We start from the raw sequence: 23,779 nt of genomic DNA, 5'->3' as shown, positions 1-23,779 counted from the left end.
AATGGGTTACTATGGCTCTCCATCTCTCCCTAGAGTCTCAGCTCTCCCACGAATGCAACTGCTGCCCCAGCCTGTACTGGCCTCCTTTTGTTTTCCCATCTGTAAAATGCAGTAGGGAGCCAGATAGGAGTGAATTCAATGATCTCTGTATGGAGAATTTTGGGAAACGTAATGAGTCCTACGGCCTCCACTCGTGTTTTAATTAAAGATGACAGCAAGCTCTGTTGGGAAAAATTTCACAACAGGCCCTGGACCCATCTGGCTTTTCCTCTGCGGGGGGTACAAGTGGAGCAATGATAGATGATCGTCATGTGATACATGGAGAACCTCCTTCCTCGCAGACCTTCTTTCTCATCTCCGCTCCACCTCAATACTGTGCCGCGCTGCCTGGCAGGGTGAGTCCCAGACTGGGCTCGGCCTCTTCCCACCAAGACTTCGGTCTCTGTATCTGAAAAATGACGATAAGCCCTCCTGTGTAATGTGCTGCTGGGGTGCTGGAAAGAGCAGACAGCAGCGACACGGGGGCTCACCTGGGCCTGGTACAGCCTGGCCTCCACCCTCTGGGGATTCCAGATTTGCATCGGACAGTTTGGTCTGAGAGGCCAGCTTGGCCCGGGCGAGGAGAATGTCACCCTGCTTCTGGGTGCATTTGAGAGCAGCTTTGTGACAGCAGCTGATGATCTCCATGATAAATGAGTCCCTAAATGAATCCTCGCATCACGGAGTTGAGTGTTTTTTGTTAGCCCTCAGAGGAAGGGAGGGAAGAGAGATGGAGGCCGGGGAAGGACACAAAGAAGCACCCAGCAGGCCTCTCACCAGCCCCTCTGCCTCCTTCTGGGCTCCTTTCTTTCCTTCCACCCATGTTTGCTAAGCTCCCAGTGTGTGCTGGGCCCTGTGCTGGCTCATAGAGCTCAGGGCTGAAGCATCCGCAGTCTCTGCTGCCCAGCAGACAGGAAGAGAAGCTCAGTGTGATCAGTGCTGCAACGGAGGGGAGGCCGGGAGACTGTGGGGACTCAGAGGCGGGCTCTGACCTGTCCTGGCGGGTAGGGAGTGGCAGGGAAGGCATTCTAGGGAAAGCTTGCAGGGCGAGTCCACCCGGTGGAAGACAGCACTCCTGAAAGAGGGAGAACCACCGGCCCAAGCAGAGGACGGAAGCAAAGCTTTGGGGAGTGGAGCGCAGGAGGCAAGGGTGCAGGGTGGTGGAGACCACAGCCGGAGGGATCAGCAGGAGCTAGAGCCCGAATGGCCTCGAGTCCCAGGCTGGGAGCTCAGACACTCTTCAGAGGCCCGAGGGAGCCAGGGCAGGGTTATCCCAGCAAAGGATGCCTGGGTTAACTGGAGGAGAGTGGATTGAAGAGGATGGACCGGGGGGCAGGAGGTTGGTGGGAGGCCCCCTGATTACTCGTGTTGCTTTCTTCACTCTCTCGGAGAGTGCATCTTGAGGGCCTGCTCGTCTCTCACCACGCATCAGCTGGTCAGCCCCTCCGCCGGGCACTGGCTCAGGAGCGAGCTGCAAAGCGCAGGCCCGCGCTCCACAAAGCTTCCTTTGTGAGGCGCCCGGGCGGTGGGGGCGTGGTGCTCTGCTGCCCTCTAGCGAGGGCTGGGGATGCGCCCTGCGGGGTGCCCAGCCGGCTGCTAAGGTCCCTGCAGGCCTTCCATCTGTCCTATCCTCAACCACGTCAGGGGAAGCTGAGACTTACTGCTCCTGAAGAAGGGATGCAGTCTGCAGACAAAAACAGGGTGAAGAGGAGAGGGGGCACACAGAAGAACTCAGCCCTAGCTGTGGGAACAGGGAGCACCGTGGTCAATGGGGGTGCCATTGGCTGGGAGCCCAGCTTAGCAGCTTTAGTTTCCTGGAATGAATAAGCCCAGACTCCGAAGGATGGAAGCGTAGTAATAGTGATGATGGTGGTGGTCACGGTAGAGATTTTGATGATGGTGGTGACGGTGGTTGCAGTGACTAAATGACTATGGCGCCTGCTGGTTAAGTAGGTGTTGGTGGTGATGGTTGAGTTTTGGTGATGGTGGTGATGGGGTTACGGTGATAGTGGTGGTAATGATGACGATGATGGAAGTAGAAATAGTGGTGGTGGTGATGGAGGAGGTGGCTAAACAGCTACTATGAACAGTCTGATATGTGTCTTTTTTTCTTTTCGTTTTTCTTTTTCTAGACTGGGTCTCACTCTGTTGCCTCTGCTGGAGTGCAGTGGTACGATCTCGGCTCACAGCCTCAACGTCTGGGCTCAAGTGATGCTCCCACTTCAGCCTCCTCACCCTGCTAATTTTTGTAATTTTTGTAGAGATGGGATTTCACCGTGTTGCCCAGGTTGGTCTTGAACTTCTGGCTCAAGCGATCCTCCTGCCTCAGCCTCCCAAAGTGCCGGGATTACAGGTGAGAAGCACCATGCCCAGTCTCATATAGGTCTTTTGTTGGATATTTGCACTCATTTCTCTTAGGCAGAGACCTAAGTGGAATTGCTAGATCATGGGATAGGGATATGTTTAGCTTTAGTAGATATTGCAAAATCGTTTTCTGAAAATGGTTCACAAACATTTTCGTTTGAATTGTATTCATTCTGTTATGTGTGTACTTGTATCTCACTATGGTTTTAATTTCATTTCCCTGGTGACTAATTATGTTGGGCAATTTTCATATGTTTATTAAATATTTGGATATCATATTTTGCAAAATGCCAGTTCAAACCTTTTGGTCAGTTTCAAGTTGGGTTGTTATTCTTTTTCTTACTGGCTTGTAGAAGCTCTGTATATATTCTGGATAGAAGTCCTTTGTCAGATATACGTATTGCAAATAACTTTTCTCAGTCTGCAGTTTGCTTTTTTACCTCTTAAATGCAATCTTCTGATGAACAGTTTTTCATTTCGATGTGGTCCAATACATCAATTTTTTTTATGGTTAGTGCTTTTTTGTGACTTGTTTAGGAAACCTTTGTCTACTCTCAATGTCAGGAAAATATTATCTAGATTTTCTTCTAAATTTAGATCCACCATAAATTTTAAATTAATATTGTGAATGATGTAAAGTATGAAATCAAGGATTTTTTTTTTCTTTCCCTAAATGGATATCCAATTAATCCAGCCCAATTTGTTGAAAAGAACTATATTCTGCCAACTGAGGGCAGCGCTTCCTTTGTCATAAATCAGGTGATGCTTATGGACAGATGTGTTGCTGGAGGCTGTTCTATTTCATTCGCTGGTCTTTGCACCAATGCCACACTGTCTTGATCACTGTAGCTTTACATTAAGTCTTGGGATCTGGTAGATTAAGTCCTCCAACTTTGCTCTTCTCCATTATTATCTTGGCTGTTGTAGTCTTTAGCATTTTCATATAAATTTTAGAATCAGCTTGTCAATTTTCATTTTTAAAAGTCCCTGCTGGGATATTGATTGGGATTGCATTGAATCTACATATGTCAGTTTACGGGAAAGTAACATCTTCACAATGCTCTATCTTCTAATTCATAAACATAGTAATTCTCTCCTTTTATTTAGGTCTTCCTAAATATCAGCAATGTTTTGCTCTTTTCAACATTTTATTTCAAATGCTTTTTATTAAATTTATTTCTAAGACATTGTGTTTTTTGATGCTGCTCTAAATGTTAACATTTTAATTTCCAATTGTGTATTTTATATGTAATTCACAAGTATATATAATATATGCATATTGACATTGTATCAGAGACTTTGGAGATTCTTAAGAATTTTCTATATACACATATGTCTGTGTATTTATGTATACTGTGAAAAATGACAGTCTTATTAACTTAATTCTTTCTTTCCAGTTTCTACATACGTTTCTGCCTTACTATACTAGGATGATGGTAAGAGAAGCGGAAGTTATTTTTATTATTAAATATGATATTACCTGTAGGCTTTTTCTGGTAAAGAACCTTTATTCAATTAAGAAATTTCCATCGTATTTTTAGTTTGTTGAAAGCTTTTATTTTTATAGTGAGCAAGTGTTAAATTTTACCAAATGTCTTTTCTGTATTTATTGAGATGACCATTCGATTTTCTCCTTTATTCTATCAATGTGTTGAATTACACTGATTGACTTTCAAATGTTCAAGCAACTTTTGAGTTACTGGACTAAATCCACACGTATTATGTATTTTCTATATTGCTGAGTTTGATTGGCCAATAATTATTTGGAATCTTAACAATTGTGCTCATGAGAGCTAAAGGCTGGCAGTTTTCTTTTCTTCTTATGTCATTGTAAGGATCAGATATCAGGGTTAGGCTGGTCGAATTTTTTAAAAAATGAATTTGGAAATTCTCCCTCTGGCTCTATTGCTGACATTTTGTCTAAGATTCATTTCATTACTTCCTTAAGTGTTTGGAAGATTCCCCTGTGAAGCCATCCAGGCTAAGTGCTTCCTTTGTGGGGAGGTTTTTAATTACAAATTCAACTTGTTGAACAGATATAAAATGATTCGGATATCCTACTCTTTTCTCTTATCCATTTTAGGAAATTGAGATTTTTAAGTGATTTGTTCGTGAATTCACAAATATGGTCACGTTCAGATTTATTGACATAAAGTTACTCATAATATCCTCTATTACTCTTTTAATATCTGTAGGATCTGTAGTAAACTCCCTTTTTTATTTCTGATATTTGTACTTGGCATTTTCTCTTTTTATTTTCTTTCTTAGTTTGTTAAGCATTTATACAAGTTATTGATCTCATCAAAGAAACAAGTGTTGGCTATTGTATGTCAGCTACGGGTTTCACTGATTTCCGCTATTAGCTGCATAATTTCTTTCCCACTTTGTTTGGGTTTAATGTGCTATTCTTTTTCTGGTTTCCTAAGATGAAAACTTCAATGACTGATTTTTCAATCGTTTTTTCTTTTCTAATATGAGCAGAGCTTATACATTTCTTCTCAGCATTGCCTAACTACATAGTTTACTTCCCTTATTGTTAATTTCAAAATATTCTCTAATCACCATCATTATTTATTCTTTGATCCAGAGGTCATTTAGAAGTATTTCCGTGTGATTTCCAATTATTTGGCAGCAGGGGAGGGAGGGCGGATTTTCTAGTTACCTTTCCCTTACTGATTCTAGGTTGATTCCTCTATGGTCAGATAACACACTCAATATTATTTTAATCACTCAAAATTGTTGAGGCTGGCTTTACAGCCCAACCTCTATTTTGGAAAATGTTTCATGTGCATTTGAAGATAATGTGTATTCTGCACATTATTGGGTATAGTGTTTTGTATATGTCATTTAGATCAAGTTGGGTAACAGTGTTGTTCAAATCTTCTATATTTTTACTGAATTTCTACCTGTTGTTCTTTAGTTACTGAGAAAGTTGGGTTAAGATTAGCATCTGTGGTGGTGAATTTGTCTATTCCTTTTTGTAGTTCTGTTATTAGATGGATACAATTTAAGATTATTATGTCTTCCTGTTGAATCATATAATATAATAAAATGCTTCTCACTGTCTCTGTTGATGCTTCTTGCATTAGAGTCCATTTTGTCTGATGTTAATATGGCTGTACTGCTTTCTTTTGGTTAGGGCTGGTGTGATACAACTTTTTCAATTCTTTCATTTTCAGTTATTTCTTTTCTTAAATTTGAAGTTGGCTTTCCTTTTTTTCAACATAGAAACATTTTGATTTTTGTATCCAGTTTGACAATGTTTGTCTTTTATTTGAAGTGTTCAGCCCATGTACAATTAATATACTTGCTGATGTAATTGGGTTTAATTGTATCTTGTTATTTGTTTCTTATTTGTTCCATTTATTCTTTGTGACTTTCTTTCTTTCCCTTTCTTCCTTCCTTCCTCCCTTCCTTCCTTCCTCCCTCCCTCCCTCCCTCCCTCCCTTCCTTCCTTCCTTCCTTCCTTCCTTCCTTCCTTCCTTCCTTCCTTCCTTCCTTTTTTTGAGATGGGGTCTTACTCTGTTGCTCAGGCTGGAGTGCAGTGGCATGATCATGGCACACTGCAGACTTGACCTGGGCTCAGGCAATCTTCCTACCTCAGCCTCTCAAGTATCTGGGACTACAGGCATGTGCCACTATACTCAGCTACTTTTTGTATTTTTTGTAGAAATGGCTTTTTTCCATGTTGCCCAGGCTGGTCTTGAACTCCTGGGCTCAAGCAATCCAGCTGCCTCAGCCTCCCAAAATGCTAGGATTATAGGTGTGAGCTACCACACCCAACATCTTTGTGACTTTATATCTCATTTTTTGTCTTCTTTTGAATCAGTCAAGTAGTTTAATTCATTTTTCTCTATTAGCTTCGTAGTTTTAACTCTTATTTTTACAGTAGTTATGTTAAAGATGTCACTATACATCCCTGAACTACTACAGTCTACCTTAAGTTAGTACTTTTATCACTTCCCAAACAATTGAAGAACCAACGCTACAATTCTATGGTTTAACTCCATTCACTCCACTTATCCTTTATTCTAGTGTAATGTCTGTTTGCTTCTATATATATTATAATGGTAGCAAAAAGTTAGTGCTACTTTCTTTTAAACAGTCAAAATGATTCTCTTTTTTTTTTTTTTTTTTTTTTTTTGAGATGAGGTCTCACTCTGTCACCCAGACTGGAGTGCAGTGGCACGATCTCAGCCAACTGCAACCTCCACCTCCCGGGTTCAAGCAATTCTCCTGCTTCAGCCTCCCGAGTAGCTGGGATTACAGGCACCCACCACCAGGCCCAGCTAATTTTTGTATTTTTAGTAGAGACACCATGTTGGCCAGACTGGTCTTGAACTCCTGACACCAGGTGATCCGCTCACCTGGGCCTCCCAAAGTGCTGGGATTACAGGCTTGAGCCACCATGCCTGGCCTCAAAATGAGTTTATATACATCCCATATTTATTCTTTCTGGTGCTCTTTATTTTTTCCTTTAGTTCTCATTCAACATGTAAAAAGTTTCCTTTAGTGTTTCTTGTAGTGATGATCAACAGAGGTGAATTTCTCAGCTTCTGTTTGTTTAAAAATGTCTATTTTACCTACATTTGTGAAGGATACTTTTGCTAGGCATATAATTCCAGTTTGATTTTTGTTTTTTAATCCCAGCATTTTAAAGATGCACTGTCTATTGTCTGTTGGCATCCATAGTTTCTACTCAAAAGTAGTTGTCAGTCTTATTATTGCTACTTTGAAGGTTATGCATTTTTCCCTAGGGCTGCTTTTATGGTTTCTTCTTTGTCTTTGTTTTTCAGCAGCTTCAGATGTGCTAGATATTTCTTTATCTTTAAAGTGGGCTACAAGGTTGCACATAACCAGGCTCCTATTACCTTTATAATCTTTTTTTTTTTTTTTTTTTTTTTGAGACAGAGTCTTGCTGTGTCACCCAGGCTGGAGTGCAGTGGTGTCATCTTGGCTCACTGCAACCTCTGCCTCCCAGATTCAAGTGATTCTTCCTCAGCCTCCTGAGTAGCTGGGATTACAAGCCTGTGCCACCATGCCTGGCTAATTTTGTATTTTTAGTAAAGACAAGATTTCACCATGTTGGTCAGGCTGGTCTCAAACTCCTGACCTTGTGATTTGCCCGCCTCGGCCTCCCAAAGTGCTAGGATTATAGGGGTGAGCCACTGCACCCAGCCACCTTTATGATCTTTTGTCTCCCACTCTTCCCTTACTAACTGTGTTCCAACCACCCTGGCCTTCTTCCATTCCTTGAACACACACTGGTCATACTCCACCTCAGGACCTTTGCATTGGACATTTCTTCTGCCTAGGATAATCTTCTCCCAAATATTTGCATGACTAACTCACATTCCTCCTTGAAGTCTTTCCTCAAAAGTCACCTTCTCAATGAGGTATTCCGTGACTATACTATATAAACAACAACCTGTTCCCCATCGCCAACACTGACTGATATTATTTCCATAGCACTTTTCAGCTTTTAACATGCTATGTAAGTTATTTATATGCTTATTTTTATTATCTTCTTTCCCCACCTCACTAGAGGGTAAGTTCCACAAGGGCAAGAATTTTTATCTGTTTTGTTCACTAATGTATGCATCTCAAGTGCCTAGAAATCTGCCTGACACCTGGGGGAGGCTTAATAAAAGCTTGCTCATGACTGTTCAATTAAAGGGTAGCAGATGTTTGCACTCACTGTTAGAGAAAAGAACCTGGACTTTGCTCCTGCATTTGTGATTCAAAGGACATCAAATCATGTACGCATTCTGACCCAGGATGGGAAGCCTGGTGCACAAGTCCCCACTGACCCGCTTGAAACATATCCCCTGTTTCTGCATTTTTATCAGAATCCCTTCAAGGCTGGGCGTGGTGGCTCATGCTTGTAATCCCAGCACTTTGGGAGGCTGAGGTGGGTGGATCACCTGAGATCAAGAGTTTGAGACCAGCCTGGCCAACATGGTGAAACCCCATCTTTACTAAAAATACAAAAGTTAGCTGGGCGTGGTGGTGAGCACCTGTAATCTGAGCTACTTGGGAGGCTGAGGCAGGAGAATCACTTGAACCCAAAGGTGGAGGTTGCAGTGAGCCAGGATTACAACATTGCATTCAAGCCTGGGTGATGAGAGATAAACTGCATCTCAAAAAAAAAAAAAAAAAAAAAATCCCTTCAGCGTGGCTCATCTCAGTCCAGCCTGAAGAGGGAACACAATCTGACTAAACCAATGCACACTAAGATGCTAGTGACTGATAGTCTTCAACACTTTCAAGGACTTTTAAAGGAGCACCTTGTTCATTTACTGGGTTTACTCCTGACAAAAGCAACTTGCCATAGCAAGCAGCATCAGGATGTACAGCTCATAGTTCTGGGTTTAAACTCTCAGTTCTGCCATTTGTTGCTTTCTCCTTAGGTAACCTTCCCTGCCTTTCACTGTTTTGTTCAGTTTTTTTTTTCCTCTGAAAAACAGGGATAGTAATTTTTGTCTTATCCACCTCAAGGACTCAAAAATATAATAGATTAAGGAACTTCAAAGTTGAAAGGGAACTTAGAGATCATCTAGGAATTTTTATTTTTGTTTTTAGGTAATTCTTTACAACTTTCACTTTCGATAACACTGTCTCATTGAAATCTCAGAACAACCATGTCAAATAGGAGAGAAGTCATTAATCCCTTTTTACAGGAAGGAAACAAGTTAAGAGAGGCCAAGACTCTGTGGCAAGTTAGTGTCAGAGCTGGGAGCAGTGGTACTTTGTTCTACAGAACTTTCCCTGTGGTCCCTGCTAGAGGGTCCTAAACCAAAAGGTCAACTGACTCTTTCTTATACATCTCCATTGCCTGGGGAGCTCACTGCCATCCAAGACAGCCCATTCTCCAGTAGGGTGGCTTTGATAGCTGGCTGTCATTTGTGGTGGTATAGAATGTGTTACATTGAGAAAAAGTGATTTTTAGGGCTTTCACCCTAATGTGTGTTTGGGGGCCAGAGAGTTTGCAGAAATATTCAGAGAACATACAAAGACAGCCAGGATGACAATAATAATAACAATGCCAATCTGATGGTGTCACATCCCTGTTTGTAATCCTTTAATGGCTTCCTGGTTCCCTGAAGAGTCCAGACTCCTTGATGTGCCCGCCATAAGCTAGGTCCAGCCTCAAACTACTTCTCCATGCCACACTCATCTCCCCCACCCCACCCTGGCCATCCTGACTTCTGTTTGCTTTGCCTGGAAAACCTTCACCTCCTCCCCACCCCCACTGCTCCTACAGGCCTCTGTACTCCCCCTAAAGGCCCTACACACTGCTGGGTTGTACTTATCCATCTCTCCAGACACACTGTGAGCTGGGAAGGGTCAGAGGCTGCATGGGGCTCCTCTGCCCTGGTGCCCAGCATGGAGACTGGCACAGAATAAGTGATTGCCCCATCCCTGCACACTCACAGACATCTCTGCTGTTCTCATAAGCCAGACCAGGAGAGGGTTAAACAATCATGCTGGCCTAGGATTAACTTTGGCATTAGAGAGGCAGGTGCCCCAGTGTTTTACCAGGTGCTTGGAAACCTGTTCTCAGGTCAGCTCAGAGACTCAATCCAGCCAGGTCATCCCTAGAGCTGACTGAGACCTGTGCGGTTCCTTGGGCCCTGAGCTGCGCTGCTGGGGGTGGGCGTGGGTGTGTGGAAAGAGTGGGTAGAGCCTGGTCCTGTGCAGGCTAGCTCTGTGGCCTTGGTTGAGTTCTTCCTACCTGCTTAGGTTTCCCCATCTGGGCACAAAGGAGGCGGGTCCGAGTGGTCCCACGGGTCCCTCTTGTGAGGACTGGCCAAGAGCAAGGGATCCTCAGACTCCAGAACCCCCTAGCTAGGGGTCCCCTCGCTTGGGAGAGACTTTCTCCACCGCAGGGGTGAGGAAGGGTAAATCTTTAACGAGCCAGCCCTGGGCAGGCTGGAGCCTTTCCGGATGGATGGCTGCCTGGGATGGGGGATGGGGTGGGAATGCAAGAAGTGTGTAGACAGTCCCAGTGTTGTGGAGAAGGGAGGGTATTGGGGGGAGTAAATAAAGGAGACGCGGGCGGAGCTAACTGCGTGTGCAGAGCAGGACATGGAGGAACGCGGGTCACCCGACGGGTAAGCAGATCTTCAGAGAGGTTCGAGGAGTCCTGAACAGCCGCTGGGTGCAGGTATGGTAACTCGCATTGCTGCCCACAGGGATCTCGCGCGAAGCCTGGAGCAAGGGCCAGAGGGGCCGGAAACGCCCATCCAGGTGGTGCTCAGGTGGGTATAAGTTGGCTAGGAGGCACCTGGGCGAGGCAGGGATCGATGAAGACATCAGGATGTACCATCTGCCCTTCTGTCGGACCCCAGGGTACGTCCCATGAGCGCGGCCGAGCTACGTCGAGGGCAGCAGAGCGTGCTGCACTGCTCAGGGACCCGGACTCTGCAGGTGAGGAACCCGTCTCTCTGTCTCCCCAACAAATCCCGGGGACGCCAGGTCCCTTCCCCCAGGCAGCTTTGCCCTAGGCCCTACCCTCCCCCGGAGTGTTCCTCTCCCAGGTACCCTACCCTCCCCAGAGTGCCCCTCCCTTCCAGGATGCCCAGCCCTCCGCCATGGTGCGCCGCGCCAACCCCTCCGAGTGCCCCGCCCCTTCTGAGGGCCCGCGCACCCAAGGTGCCCGCCCTCACCCAGAATGCCCCGCCCCTCCAGGGTGTCCCACCCTCCCCAGAATGCCCCGCCCCTACTGAGTGTCCCCCTTACCCCCAGGGCAGGGTGACCGCCCACCAAGTACCTCATCGAGAGTCCTACCCTCCTCCAGGGTGCCCCGCCCTCCTCCAGAGTGCCCCGCTCCTCCTGAGTGCCCCGCCCCTCCAGAGTGCCCCGCCCTCCAGGGTGCCCCGCCCCTCCAGGGTGCCCCGCCCTCCTCCAGAGATCTCCGCTCCTCTGCCCTACCTGCGCCAGGTGAGCCCTCCAGGCGGGGGTCCCGAAGTGGCGTTCCGTTTCGGTGCGGTGCTAGACGCGGCGTGCACGCAGGAGGACGTGTTCCGGGCGTGCGGTGTGCGGCGCCTGGGGGAGCTGGCGCTGCGGGGGTGAGTGAAGCTTCGCCTCCGCTCCGCGCCGGGCCTGGCGGGTCCCCGACGCACCCCCAACCCCCACCCGGGGTAGCCGCCCAAGTCCAGCTACACCCTTGCCGCCCGCAGCTTCTCCTGCACTGTCTTCACCTTTGGCCAGACGGGCTCCGGGAAGACCTACACCCTGACTGGACCCCCTCCCCAGGTGGGCGAGCGCCGGCGGAGCCCTCACGGGGCGGGGCTGAGTGGGCTGGAAACCCTGGGGAGTCGCAGGCGACGCAGACTCCCAGAGGAAAGGGACTGGGACGATGCAGCCTGACCCATTTGTTTGCAGACGAGGACGCTGAGGACCAAAGAGAAGGGACTTGCCCAATTTGGAGCATTTGGGCTTCAGCTTTGGCCCCTTCCTAGCTCTCAGTTTTCTCATCTGTAAAATGGAAGTGACAGTACCGACTATGAGTTAAATGAGCCATTGCTTGGGAACTTGGCACGTTTCCCGGCGCACGGTATCATACATGCGCTACAGAGGGTAGTCATTACTGTGGAGATGACGATGGCTCAGTTGGTTTTGCCCCCAGGGGGAGGGGGTGCCCGTACCCCCTAGCCTGGCTGGCATCATGCAGAGGACCTTCGCCTGGCTGTTAGACCGCGTGCAGCACCTGGGTGCCCCTGTCACCCTTCGCGCCTCTTATCTGGAGATCTACAATGAGCAGGTAAGGGAATGCGAGGAATAGAAAGACAGCCCATGAGGAAACGGAGCGCTTCTTTCCAGGGAGCCTGGATCAAAGGGCAGAAGGGGCGGTGGGGGACTCGGTTGTTAAGTAAGATCTGGGGGTGGGTGGACCCGTTTCCCCGTTTCCTCACCCTCCTCCCTCCCCTCCCAGGTTCGGGACTTGCTGAGCCTGGGGTCTCCCCGGCCCCTCCCTGTTCGATGGAACAAGACTCAGGGCTTCTATGTGGAGCAGCTGCGGGTGGTGGAATTTAGGAGTCTGGAGGCCCTGATGGAACTTTTGCAAATGGGTGTGTGCTGACCGCGGGGAGTTTTGCGGGGAGGGGTGCCCATTCCTCAATTATTCACTGAGTGTGGACTTGGGACCTAGACTGCAGCTGCAGCTTCAGAAATGACTCCTGGGGGAGGTGGGGAAGGACCAGTAAACTACAATTCAAAGACATGGCCCAAGGGTACCCCCTGCAGCCACTGCCAACAAGGCCTGCTAATTCTGCCTTCCAAACTCCTTTCACGCTCTCTCTTTAGCCCAGGGCCTCCGCCTCAGCCATGACTCATTCTTGCTCCCTGGTGGTCTCTGCACCTCAAGGCTCTCCCCTGCCAATCCATTCTACTCTATGCTGCAGACCCCATCTCTCTTTGCCTCCAGACCCTCCACCCTTCCAGGACCCCGAGGATCAAGGTCATTCCTCTTAGCTTAGCCTAAAGGCCGTTCCCTTTCAGCCTCATTCTTTTTTTTAAATCAAGTATTTATTGGACACACCTCCTTTGGCAGACACTGGAGATGCTGACTGTAGATTCTGGCCCCAACACTTTGCCACACCTCTCAGCTGATCTCGCTACCTCAGTTTCTCCTCCTTCTTTCACGAAGCCTTGGGAAAGATGTTTATAAAATGCAAATCTGACTGTCATTCTTCTGCTCAGTTTTCTCTATCCTCCATTCACCCATCTCTGCTACAGCAGGACCCAGCATCCCATCGTTCCCTGAACAACACCCACTTTGTTGCCTCCCTGCCTTTGCATGAGGCTTGCTCCTCCACCAGGATTCCTTTGCTCCTTTTTCTTCATTGGTGATGACCTGTTCTTCCTACCAGGTCCAGCTCCTGATGTTTTTCCCTTCCAGGTCTCAGCCGTCGAAGGAGCTCAGCACACACCCTGAACCAGGCCTCCAGCCGAAGCCATGCCCTGCTCACCCTTTACATCAGCCATCAAACTGTGAGTGCCCCAGCCTGGGAAGGTGCTTGTCCAGGGCCACCCAGCAAGAGTCTGTGTCTGGACATACAAACCAACTTGGGTGTGCATGGGGGGTACTAGTGGAAACCCTTGGCCCCATAACCTTGTGGCTTTGGTGGGGACAGTCCCTCCCAAGTCGCCATGAAGCTCTGACCCCTCAGGCCCAGCAGATGCCTCCTGTGGACCCCGGGGCACCCTGTGTTGGTGGGAAGCTGTGCTTTGTGGACCTGGCAGGCAGCGAGAAGGTTGCAGCCACGGGATCCCGTGGGGAGCTGATGCTTGAGGCCAACAGCATAAACCGAAGCCTGCTGGCCCTGGGTGAGACCTGGGGGCCACCAGTGTGATTTCCTGTCTCTCCTCTGCACCTGGCTCACAGCTGTCCACAATAGGGGATACCAGAGGAGTTGTAGTGCATAGAAGAGGGTTAAAGAGCTGCGATCCAGGAACCAGAGGCCTCATTCTGGCCCCAGCTCTGCTATTGACTTCTCCCTTCGTAAAACACTGCTTATGAATCTATAAACTCTAACGGTGTATGAAGTTACATGCTAATTTGGGAAACAGAACCACTCAACTGCAGAAGATGAGCCCTCAGAGACATTTGGCACGTCCCTTGTGCAGCTGGGAAGACTGAGGCCCAGTAAAGGGAAGGGACTTGACCTTTCTCCCCATCCCCACCCCAGGATAGCGAACCTGGAGATCCTCAGGGACTGGGCCCTCAGGATTCCTCTGTGGCATGCATGCGAGATGCCCACGAAACTCCTTTGTGTTCAATCCATTTGTTAGAAGTTTCCTGCTGAGTGCCTGAGTACCAGGCCCTTTGCTGGGCACTGAGGGTCAGGGTATACAGAGCCTTCTCTGCCCTCGAAGAGTCCCAGTCTGGCGGTGGGGACCAATCTGACTGAGTCATGAGATCATGTGGAAAGATGGGTTTTTAGGGCAACGCAGGCCTGGGTGGAGAGCCCAGCTCTGCAGCCTCCCAGCCTGATGGCCCTGGGCAAGCAATGTAACCTTCCCGACTCTTGATGTCTCTCCCCAGGTCACTGCATCTCCCTGCTGCTGGACCCACAGCGGAAGCAGAGCCACATCCCTTTCCGGGACAGCAAGCTCACCAAGTTGCTGGCAGACTCACTGGGAGGGCGTGGGGTCACCCTCATGGTACTTAAGCGGGGCCTGGCAGGGAGGGTTGGGTCTTGAGGAGGGGGCCCCCAGAGAGGAGCACTCAGTGGGAGTGCACTCCCCAGGTGGCCTGCGTGTCCCCCTCAGCCCAGTGCCTTCCTGAGACTCTCAGCACCCTTCGATATGCAAGCCGAGCTCAGCGGGTCACCACCCGGCCGCAGGCCCCCAAGGTGAGTATAGGCAGGCACAGGCTGAGGGACAGGCGTGGAGCTGCTGGACGATCAGGCAGGAGTTGGAGCCTGAGTCCCTTGATTGAGGTCTTGGACTGGGTCAAAGCTGAGATTAGGATTGGAATCCTGGAAATGGTGTCATGGCTGTGTAGGGTGAGGTCAGGGTCCCAGCCAGGGTCATGCCAGGTTTAGGGCAGGTCTAGGGTTGGAGTTTGAGTTGGAATCTGATTCAGGGTCTAACTCAGTTGGTATCATGGTTAAGTGGGAATTGATCTGGGGTCTAATAAGGGGTCTTGTCTGGAATCATCTGGCCCAGGGTTTGGACAGAACTGAGTTTGGGATTGGACTCAGAGCTGAGTCCAGCTCAGAGTGGGGCCCTCCAGGACAGTGCAGTTAGGACAAGGTAACCCCTCCAGGCAGATGCAGCCTTGTGCCAAGATGCAAGGCTGACGAGTGAAGCATGGGCTGGATTTTAGGCCCCAGTTACTTCCCACACCTGGAAGTCCTTGTGCAGTGCACAACTTATACAACCATAAAGGTGGCCCTGGGCCTCTTTCCCTACAGTCTCCTGTGGCAAAGCAGCCCCAGCGTTTAGAGACAGAGATGCTGCAGCTCCAGGAGGAGAACCGTCGCCTGCAATTCCAGCTGGACCAAATGGACTGCAAGAGTATGAGCTCCCTGGAGGCAGAGTAGGATGGGGATAGGGTCTGGGGCTGCTGTGGATCCACCACCTCCTGCTTCCCTGCAGCGTCAGGGCTCAGTGGGGCCCGGGTGGCCTGGGCCCAGCGGAACCTGTACGGGATGCTACAGGAGTTCATGCTGGAGAATGAGAGGCTCAGGTAGGGTCCAGCCCACAGCCAGAGGGATGCTGCCCCCCCACCCATCACTGTTAAGCTGCTTCTGCCAAGCTGCCCCCTCTCCCTGTCCCTGGCTCCCCTATGTCCCACCTGCTTCCTGAGCTGGTGCTATGCTGCAATGAAGAGGAGCTGACTGATGCCCCCGCAAGCCCCATTTCCTACCCCTTTCTGGCTTGTGCTCTACCCTAGGAAAGAAAAGAGCCAGCTGCAGAATAGCCAAGACCTGGCCCGGAATGAGCAGCGCATCCTGGCCCAGCAGGTCCATGCACTTGAGAGGTAAGCAGAGCCACCAACTTGGAGCCAGGCCTCCGGACAGAGGACAGCTGGAAAAAGGGATGAAATGCTTGAGGCTTAATGAAATGCGTGAGGCTGGCCTCTGGATTCAGACCAACTAGGTTCAGTTTCCAGCTCTGCCACCGACTAGCTGTGTCACCTGGGGCAAGTCATTTAACTTCTCACTGCCTGGGTTTCCTCTTCTGTAAAATGGGGGTCATCATCATGCTTACTTTATAGGCTTGTTTTAAAGATCAGAGAGAATGAGTTAACATGTAAAACCTTGAGAACAGGGCCTGGTACCTGGCACGGGATCCAGGAGTATTAGCTGGGAAGGGGATTTGAAAGCCAGCTTGGTGGTAGGGTTGGAGGCTGCAGGCATAGACCCCACTGTTCTTTTTAGGCGCCTCCTTTCTGCCAGCTACCGTCACCAGCAGGGCCCTGGCCTGACCCCACCGTGTCCCTGTTTGATGGCCCCAGCTCCCCCTTATCACGTGAGTCTCACTGCCCAGCCTGGAGGGGTGACAAGTAGGGACATCATGGAGGGAGCCTCTGACGCAGCCTTTTGCAGGCACTGCCACCCGTCTACTCCTGCCCCTGCTGCCACATCTGCCCACTGTGTCGAGTGCCCCTTGCCCACTGGGCCTGCCTGCCAAGGGAGCGCCACCTGCCCCAGGTAGGAAAGGCCAAGGTGGGAGTGAGGGAAGGCTGGGAGAACCGGAGCCCTTGATCTAGGAGTCATCAGTCCAGAGCCCCAGGGATTCCAGGGCTCCATGCTAGATCATGGGGAGTGAATGGCTGGCTTAGGGCTCCCTCTGCCTGGGTTTAAAATAGCTGTTTACCCTCCCTCCTCTCCACCCTGCCCTCTTTTAGGAATTCATCCTGTCATTCACTTATTCAATCACTCACATATTTACTCACTTATGGATTTACTGAATTGTACATTCACTCACTCCTTCAGTAACTCCCCAAGCTCCTTGCTTTATACCAACCTCTCTTCTGGGCTCTGAGGATTCGGAAATAGACCAGACATGGTTCCTGCTCTCAGGAGGCTTCTAGTCTCAGGAGAGGTTGGGAGAAGAACCACCTGCTGCACACAGAAGAAGGCGACCAGGACCCCACCCCTTTATGCCATCCTGACATTCTTGATACCTTGTGGGGTAGGCATAGCAGGGTTTCATGGCTAGCACCAGGTAAGTGGGACACAGAGAGGCAGGACTGAGGTCACCCAGAGTGCGCTCTGGTCTTTCCTGCAGGTGTTGGACCCTGAGGCCTCAGGTGGCAGGCCTCCATCTGCCCGACCCCCACCCTGGGCACCCCCATGCAGCCCTGGCTCTGCCAAGTGCCCAAGAGAGAGGTGGGTCCCTCCCTGGGACACTGAGGTCGGAGGGGGTTGGTCTGGGGAGCTCAAAGGCTCACCTCCCATCTCCCAACTCACCCTGGCCCAGGAGTCACAGTGACTGGACTCAGACTCGAGTCCTGGCAGAGATGTTGATGGAGGAGGAGGTGGTACCTTCTGCACCCCCCATGCCCGTGAGGCCCCCAAAGACATCACCAGGTCTGAGAGGTGAAGAAGGGAGAGAGGGAGGGGCCCCTAATGTTCTCTGTGATCTTGGGGTAGAACCCACCCTCTCCAGGCCTCATCTCTGAAATGGGGTGGGTATTGAGAAGTGGCTTCTAAGATCTTTCTACTTCCAAACTTGGAATTCTCTTTTTAGGAGCACCTGCATGCCCAGATGTATGCTGGAGCCCGTGGTGTATGGGGGTGGGGTGGGGGAAAGGGTGGAGGGCACCTACCCCCTGAGGCTTCTCTAGAGGATGTTGGGACCCAGATGGACCTCGGCGAGGAGGGGCCCAGGAGAGGGCAGGCCTTGAGTCTCACTGCTCCTTAGGTGGGGCCGGGGTTCCAAACCTGGCCCAGAGACTGGAGGCCCTCAGAGACCAGATTGGCAGCTCCCTGCGACGTGGCCGCAGCCAGCCACCCTGCAGTGAGGGTGCACGGAGCCCAGGCCAAGTCCTCTCTCCCCGTTGAAGGCCAAATGGGAACCCAGGAGACTGCTGTGTGACCTCAGACTGGGCTCTGTGCTCTTGGGCCTCAGTCTCCCCATTTGCCAAATGGAGACAGCAGCCACTCCACCTGAAGCTGGGCTGGGGCGGGGCCTGGGGGTGCTATTTAGGGGAGCAAGGGGATTCAGGAGAAACCAGGCAGCAGGGGATGAAGTACATGAATAAAGAGAGGCATCAGCTCCAAGTCTGGTCGGTTCTGTCCTCTGGGATTGTCAGTCACTTCCCCGTGGGGAGTTAGAGAGAGGAAGGGCTAGGACTCTTGGCACAAATGTGTGTCCCCTTCCAGTCTGGAATATCCCAAGCTCCCATCTCCTTTCATGTATTTTTTTTTTGAGACGGAGTCTAGCTTTGTTGCCAGGCTGGAGTGCAGTGACACGATCTCAGCTCACTGCAACCTCCGCCTCCCAGGTTCAAGCGATTCTGCTGCCTCAGCCTCTCGAGTAGCTGGGATTACAGACACGTGCCACCACGCCCAGCTAATTTTTGTATTTTGTTGTTGTTGTTGTTGTTAGAGACAGGGTTTCACTATGTTACCCAGGATGGTCTCGATCTCCTGACCTCGTGATCTGCCTGCCTCGGCCTCCTAAAGTGCTGGCATTACAGGTGTGAGCCACCGCGCGTGGCCTCCTTTCATGTATTATACAAGTTTTGATTAAGCAACTGCTACATGCCATTGGGTAGGCGGGGGGCAATTGAATGGCAAGCATCTCCATGAAGGAGACGTGAGGGAAACTGATTTGGCCTGGTGCACAGGGAGATGGGTGGTCAAAGGGCTCACTCTGTGTCACCGTGGGTCCTGGTGCTGGTGGGGATCAGGAGGCCTGGCTTCTTGTGCCATAGATCTGCGCTGGGACTTTGGGCAAGCCCTGTTCCCTCTCTGGACACTCTGATTTTCAGTCAATTAAGTGGGGGACACAGCTTCCTTCCCATTGAGTTCTAGTGAGGGTCAAGGCTGTGAGCAATATCTGGGGTCAAGGCTGTGAGCAATATCTGATTCATGGCATTAATGCCCTGTAAAATGCTGTATTCGTTTGTTCTCAGCACTGCTGTAAAGAACTACCTGAGGCTGGGTCATTTATGAAGAAACGCGATTTGACTCACAGCTCTGCAGGCTGTACAGGAAGCATGACTGGGAGGCCTCAGGAAACTTATCATGGCAGAAGGGCGAAGGGGAAGCAAGCACATCTTACCATGGTGGAGCAGGAGAGAGAGAGAATGAAGGGAGAAGTGCTACACACTTTCAAACAACCAGATCTCGTGAGGACTCACTGTCATAACAGCAAGGGGGAAATCTGCCCCCATGATCCAATCACCTCCCACCAGGTCCCTCCCCCAATATTAGAGATTGTAATTCAACATGAGATTTGGGTGGGGGCACAGAGCCAAACCATATACAGTGGGTCTGTGGTTACGGAGAAGTCCAGGTATGACATGAGGAATTGTGGGGAAGAGAGAGAGGGCCCATTATAGAAAGAGCTATGAGGCTAACCTAACTCTCCCGCTTACCGTTAGGGAAACAGACCCACATGGTTCCTTCATTTGTTCATTCATTCATTCAACAAACAACACTGATGGCTGGGTGCCTGTAATCCCAACACTTTGGGAGGCCAAGGTAGGAGGATTGCTTGAGCCCAGGGGTTTGGGACCAGGCTGGGCAACATAGTAAGACCCTATCTCTACAAAAAATAAAAAATCAGCTGGGCATGGCGGCACACACCTATAGTCCCAGCTACTCAGGGGGCTGAGGCAGGAGATCACTTGAAAACAAGTGGCTGAGACTGCAGTGAGCCATGATCATACCACTGCACTCCAGCCTTGAAAAACAACAAAGCAAAACACTGCTGGCATCAACTGCAAATCAAGCCATAAGGTGACAAGACAAACAAGGACCAAGGTGGCTTTTCCAGGGAGCTCACAGTGTGCTGGGGGACAGACAGACATTTACCACCTCACATGGGCTGGGGGAAGCCCAAGGGACTGTGGAGGCACAAAGGAAAGTCACTTGATCAGTGACCATTGAGGGGGTCAGGGAAGGTTTCCCAAGGAGGCCATGACTAAGGCTTGGAGGGTAGACAGCATTTGGTTCAAGGGAAGGTGGAGGGGCTGTGGACGCAAAGGTTACAGACCTCTGAGGTTCCAAAGGTGGTCAGGGCCAGGAAGGGCAGGGCCTTCCAGGACACAACCAGAGTTTGGGCTTGTGCCAAGGGCAGAGGGGAGCCATGGAAGGGTCTTGAGGCATCACCAGCCTAAATTTGTATTTAGGTCACGCTGGCCACCTGTGGGAGGTAGCCTGACTGGAGACGGGGTACTATAAAGAGACCAACACAGAGGAGATGAGACACCTCAGCCAGTAGTAGCTGAGCTGGGCCTCGGGCTGGGCATCCCCTCAGACCCATGACCTGGACTTAGGCAAGGTCCGGGCAGGACGGCCTTAGCCACAGGCTTGGGGAGCCCTTGGGAGGCAGCAGGCTGAGACCAGAGGGCCAGCCAGGGAGCAGCTGGGGTTGCTGGAGGGAGGTCACAGCCACCACCTGGAACAGAACTCAGACTGGCCACTTGTGCTCCTCAGACTGGCCACTGTGCTCCTCAGACCTGGCCTGAGGAAATCAGGATCGCTTTACCCCACCACACTCCCCAGTGCAGGACCAAGCAAAGAAAGACTCAGTGCTCTCCCACCCATCATTCTGGAAACTAGCTTTGGGAATGTACCCCCTTTTTCCTAGCGGAGTGGGGACCCAGAGATAAGAGCAAGCTGTTTCAAGGATACTTGAGTGTGCTGTGTGACTTGGGGCAGGCTGCTGGGCCTCTCTGGGTCTCCCCCACTGCAGGCCCTTGGCTCCTGAGTCTATGCAGGGCTGGTCCCTGAAGCTGGGAGTGGTGGAGTCCATTTGGGTTGGAGCCCCCGTGGCCAGGAATTGGTAGGCAACACTTGTGACTGGGCATTAGAGGTTTTCTACAGTGGTGGCTTCCTGGAAGGCCAGAATCTGTGGAGGCAGAGCCCAGGGACAGAAGGTGACAGCCAGATACCACAGCCAGCCGGACCAGGCAGAGCAGGCTGTGGTTCAGCCCACAGATGGAACCACCCAAGCTCAAACCCATGAGTGATCCTGGGCTAGTGACTCAACTGCTCTGAGCCCAAGTCACTTATCCCCAGAAGGAACACAATAACAGTACTTCTTTACAAAACTGTCTTGCGAATGAAATTCCCTGACATGTGGAAAGAGTGGAGCATGTAGCTTTGCCAGTTGCAGACAGTTTCGCCAAAAGCAACCTTTAGTCAACATGGCAATTTGATGGAATTGGTGATCAGGTTAAAAAAAAATTCATTCAATATATATTGACAGAACTGTTTAGAACAGAGCCTGGCATGTGGTTAGTGCTAAATACATGCTAGTGGTCTTTGCTGTCATTGTTACTCATGGATGCTTTCAGTGCAAACATTCTATAAGAACCTGCTTTTTGTGGGCTAGCACTGAATAAAGCATAGGACTTTTACCCTCATGGAACATAGACAACAAACAAAGAGGGCAAAATACGTGGCATGTCAGATGGTGATAAATGCTATGGAGTAAAATAGAGCAGGAGAGTGGAGCTCTGTCGGGGCAGGGGTGCAGTCCTAAGCAGGAAGTTCCGTTGGAGGTGATGTTTGTACAGAGACCTGAACAGGGAGGTTGAGCCTGATGACTGCCCTAAAGCCTTTATTTTCTAATATTGGTAATTTCAATGCCACGTTAGCTTGGGTGGCTCTGCAGGTTTGTGCCTGGGCTCCTCCCCACTCCCCAGAACCCTTATCTCACTGCGTTGTGGGCCTGCTTGCTGGGAGGTCCTCAGCCCCAGGCAGGGGAGGCCTTGGCACCAAGCGTGAGAGTGTGAGAGCTTTCCTTAATCGCCTTGGGAGGATGGAGGGGGACCACCCAGGGGGACCCTGGCCTCACTGGTTCATTCATGTTTGGACGATTCCTGCTGGAGCCAGCCACGATTTTCCAGTTTCCTGGTTCCAGTTCACACTCCAGCTCAGCAAAACCCCACATCCTTTTCCAGAAAGAGACATAGGACTCAAGGAGACTGGCCTTCACTACCCTTGTCTCATAAGTCATGCATCCATCTCTCAGTCAGTGACATAGTTTGGCTGTGTCCCCACCCAAATCTCATCTTGAATCGTAGCTCCCGTAATTCCTATGTATTGTGGGAGGGACCTGGTGGGAGGAAACTGAATCATGGGGCTAGGTTTTCCCGTGTTGTTCTTGTGATAGTGAATAAGTCTCACAAGATCTGATGGTTTTATAAAGGGCAGGTTCCCTGCACATGCTCTCTTGCCTGTCACCACATAAGACGGGACTTTGCTCCTCATTCACCTTCTGCCATGATTGTGAGACCTCCCCAGTCATGTGGAACTGTGAGTCCATTAAATCTCTTTTTCTTTATAAATCACTCAGTCTTGGGTATGTCTTTATTAGCAGCATGAGAACAGACAAATACAGTCAGCATCCTCCCTCTAGAACTGCCATACTTCTAGGATCCCTAAACCCTGGGGGAATTCCACAGGATCCCAGTAATGTATCAGTACCCTTCCAATTCACTTGGTGCTTATCGAGAACTTGTGGACTCAGAAGAACATTTCTTGAGCCCTGCAAGCTACAGGCCTTCTGCAGATTGCTAGAAGTAGGGGGCAGTTCTCTGGACCCCGAAACATGGTAGAGTTCTCAAGAACTGTCAAAAGAAGGTCTTCACTACTTCGGAACATTAGAACTGGGGGAAGCTGTTGGAAATCCTGAGACACTACAGAAATTTTCCAGGATTCCAAACCCCTAGAAGATCTTTCTGAAATGTTAAAACACTGTAGACAAGTTGGGAGGGATTCTCTAGAATCTTTGGCTGGGCGGGGATGTAGTGGGGAAGGGACATTCACCAGAGTTCTGAAGGCCATCCATGGGTTTCTAGAATGCTGGCTGCCCAGATCCTTGGTTGAATTTTCCAGATCCTTGGGGATCCCAACTCTTAGCCCCTTTTCATTGCACAATGAGGAGCATGGCAGAAAGCGTTGCAGTTGGATGGCACAAGCTTCTGGAAGAGCACTCCTGTGGACACTTGTACTTAAAAGGCTATGAGGTCTTGTCTGGGGGGCCAACTCCCAGATAGACCCCAAAACTGGGAGTCATTGTGAGAGTTTGTGAAGACCCTCCTGCCAAGAACATTTTGCTGCTTCAGCCACACCAGCTTTCTCTCAGCATCCCAAATGGGCCTGCCTTCCCCCCCTCAAGGTCTTTCTTCTCTTTGCCTAATGACACATTTGCTCCAAATTCATATTCATTTCCAGCCCCTTCATGATAGGATTCAGCCCCTTCACGGCATATTCTTGTCCTCTTCAATGTCCTTTTTCCATTTCTATCTTCTTGTTTAGCTTCCAGCGACTCATCTTCCTGTATTTTAGGCAATCAAGCATGGCAGCGCAGGTTGGGCAAGTAGGGGCAGTCTTGTTTTGAACCACAGACTGGAAGCTACTGGAACTCGTATATGGGTTAGTGCTGGGGTTGGAGACCAGGACTGGAATCTGGAGACCTGGGTTCAAAGCCTGCCTTGGCACAGACCTCCTGTGTATGTCAGACAAGTCCCTGGCTATCACTGGCATCTGCATGGGCTGGCAAAGACCTTTGAGAGGACTTTTTTGAAAGTTGGGCAGACGTGTCTTTCTCAAGAAACTTCATCCAGTGTGTGGCTCCCCTGCTTATCACATGTTTACTAAGCCCCCACTTGAAGGCCAGGCCGCCTCTGCTGGATACAAGTGACACCAACCTGACCCTGCGCCAACGACCTCTTCTC

General features: G+C 50.0%; 1 protein-coding gene across 6 annotated transcripts; it reads left to right on the top strand.

Annotated features, from left to right (window-relative positions):
- Positions 1-1,606: 1,606 nt before the first annotated feature.
- On the top strand, positions 1,607-22,425 carry LOC105487074 (kinesin family member 12). 6 transcript variants are annotated; one of them, XM_071078228.1, is made up of 21 exons: positions 1,607-1,740; positions 2,301-2,392; positions 10,599-10,664; positions 10,755-10,833; positions 11,347-11,474; positions 11,586-11,661; positions 12,035-12,169; positions 12,341-12,476; positions 13,307-13,398; positions 13,578-13,734; positions 14,453-14,571; positions 14,658-14,762; positions 15,327-15,429; positions 15,511-15,601; positions 15,809-15,895; positions 16,296-16,386; positions 16,464-16,568; positions 17,149-17,249; positions 17,341-17,450; positions 18,472-18,562; positions 19,001-22,425. In XM_071078228.1, the coding sequence occupies exons 1-20, from the start codon at positions 1,717-1,719 to the stop codon at positions 18,522-18,524; spliced, it is 1,950 nt and encodes a 649-aa protein (XP_070934329.1). In that variant the 5' UTR covers positions 1,607-1,716; the 3' UTR covers positions 18,525-18,562; positions 19,001-22,425. The 6 variants fall into 6 exon arrangements, 5 of the variants coding, with proteins under 5 accessions (XP_070934329.1, XP_070934328.1, XP_070934327.1 ...); XM_071078227.1 differs by lacking the exons at positions 18,472-18,562; positions 19,001-22,425 and adding an exon at positions 17,785-18,441; XM_071078226.1 differs by lacking the exons at positions 18,472-18,562; positions 19,001-22,425 and adding an exon at positions 17,785-18,440 and having other exon boundaries at positions 17,341-17,459.
- Positions 22,426-23,779: the final 1,354 nt, after the last annotated feature.

The sequence above is a fragment of the Macaca nemestrina genome, chromosome 14 (genome assembly GCF_043159975.1).
Source record: "Macaca nemestrina isolate mMacNem1 chromosome 14, mMacNem.hap1, whole genome shotgun sequence".
NCBI lineage: Eukaryota > Metazoa > Chordata > Mammalia > Primates > Cercopithecidae > Macaca > Macaca nemestrina.
The sequence above is the reverse complement of the archived record's forward strand: the minus strand, read 5'-3'. Positions and strand labels throughout refer to the sequence as shown.

Coding starts and splice junctions, on each gene's coding strand:
- LOC105487074 (XM_071078226.1), top strand. CDS start 1,717: ATGCAGTCTGCAGACAAAAACAGG. Junction 2,393..10,598: donor CCAAAGTGCCGGGATTACAG/GTGAGAAGCACC, acceptor TGCTGCCCACAG/GGATCTCGCGCGAAGCCTGG. Junction 10,834..11,346: donor CAGGGACCCGGACTCTGCAG/GTGAGGAACCCG, acceptor TACCTGCGCCAG/GTGAGCCCTCCAGGCGGGGG.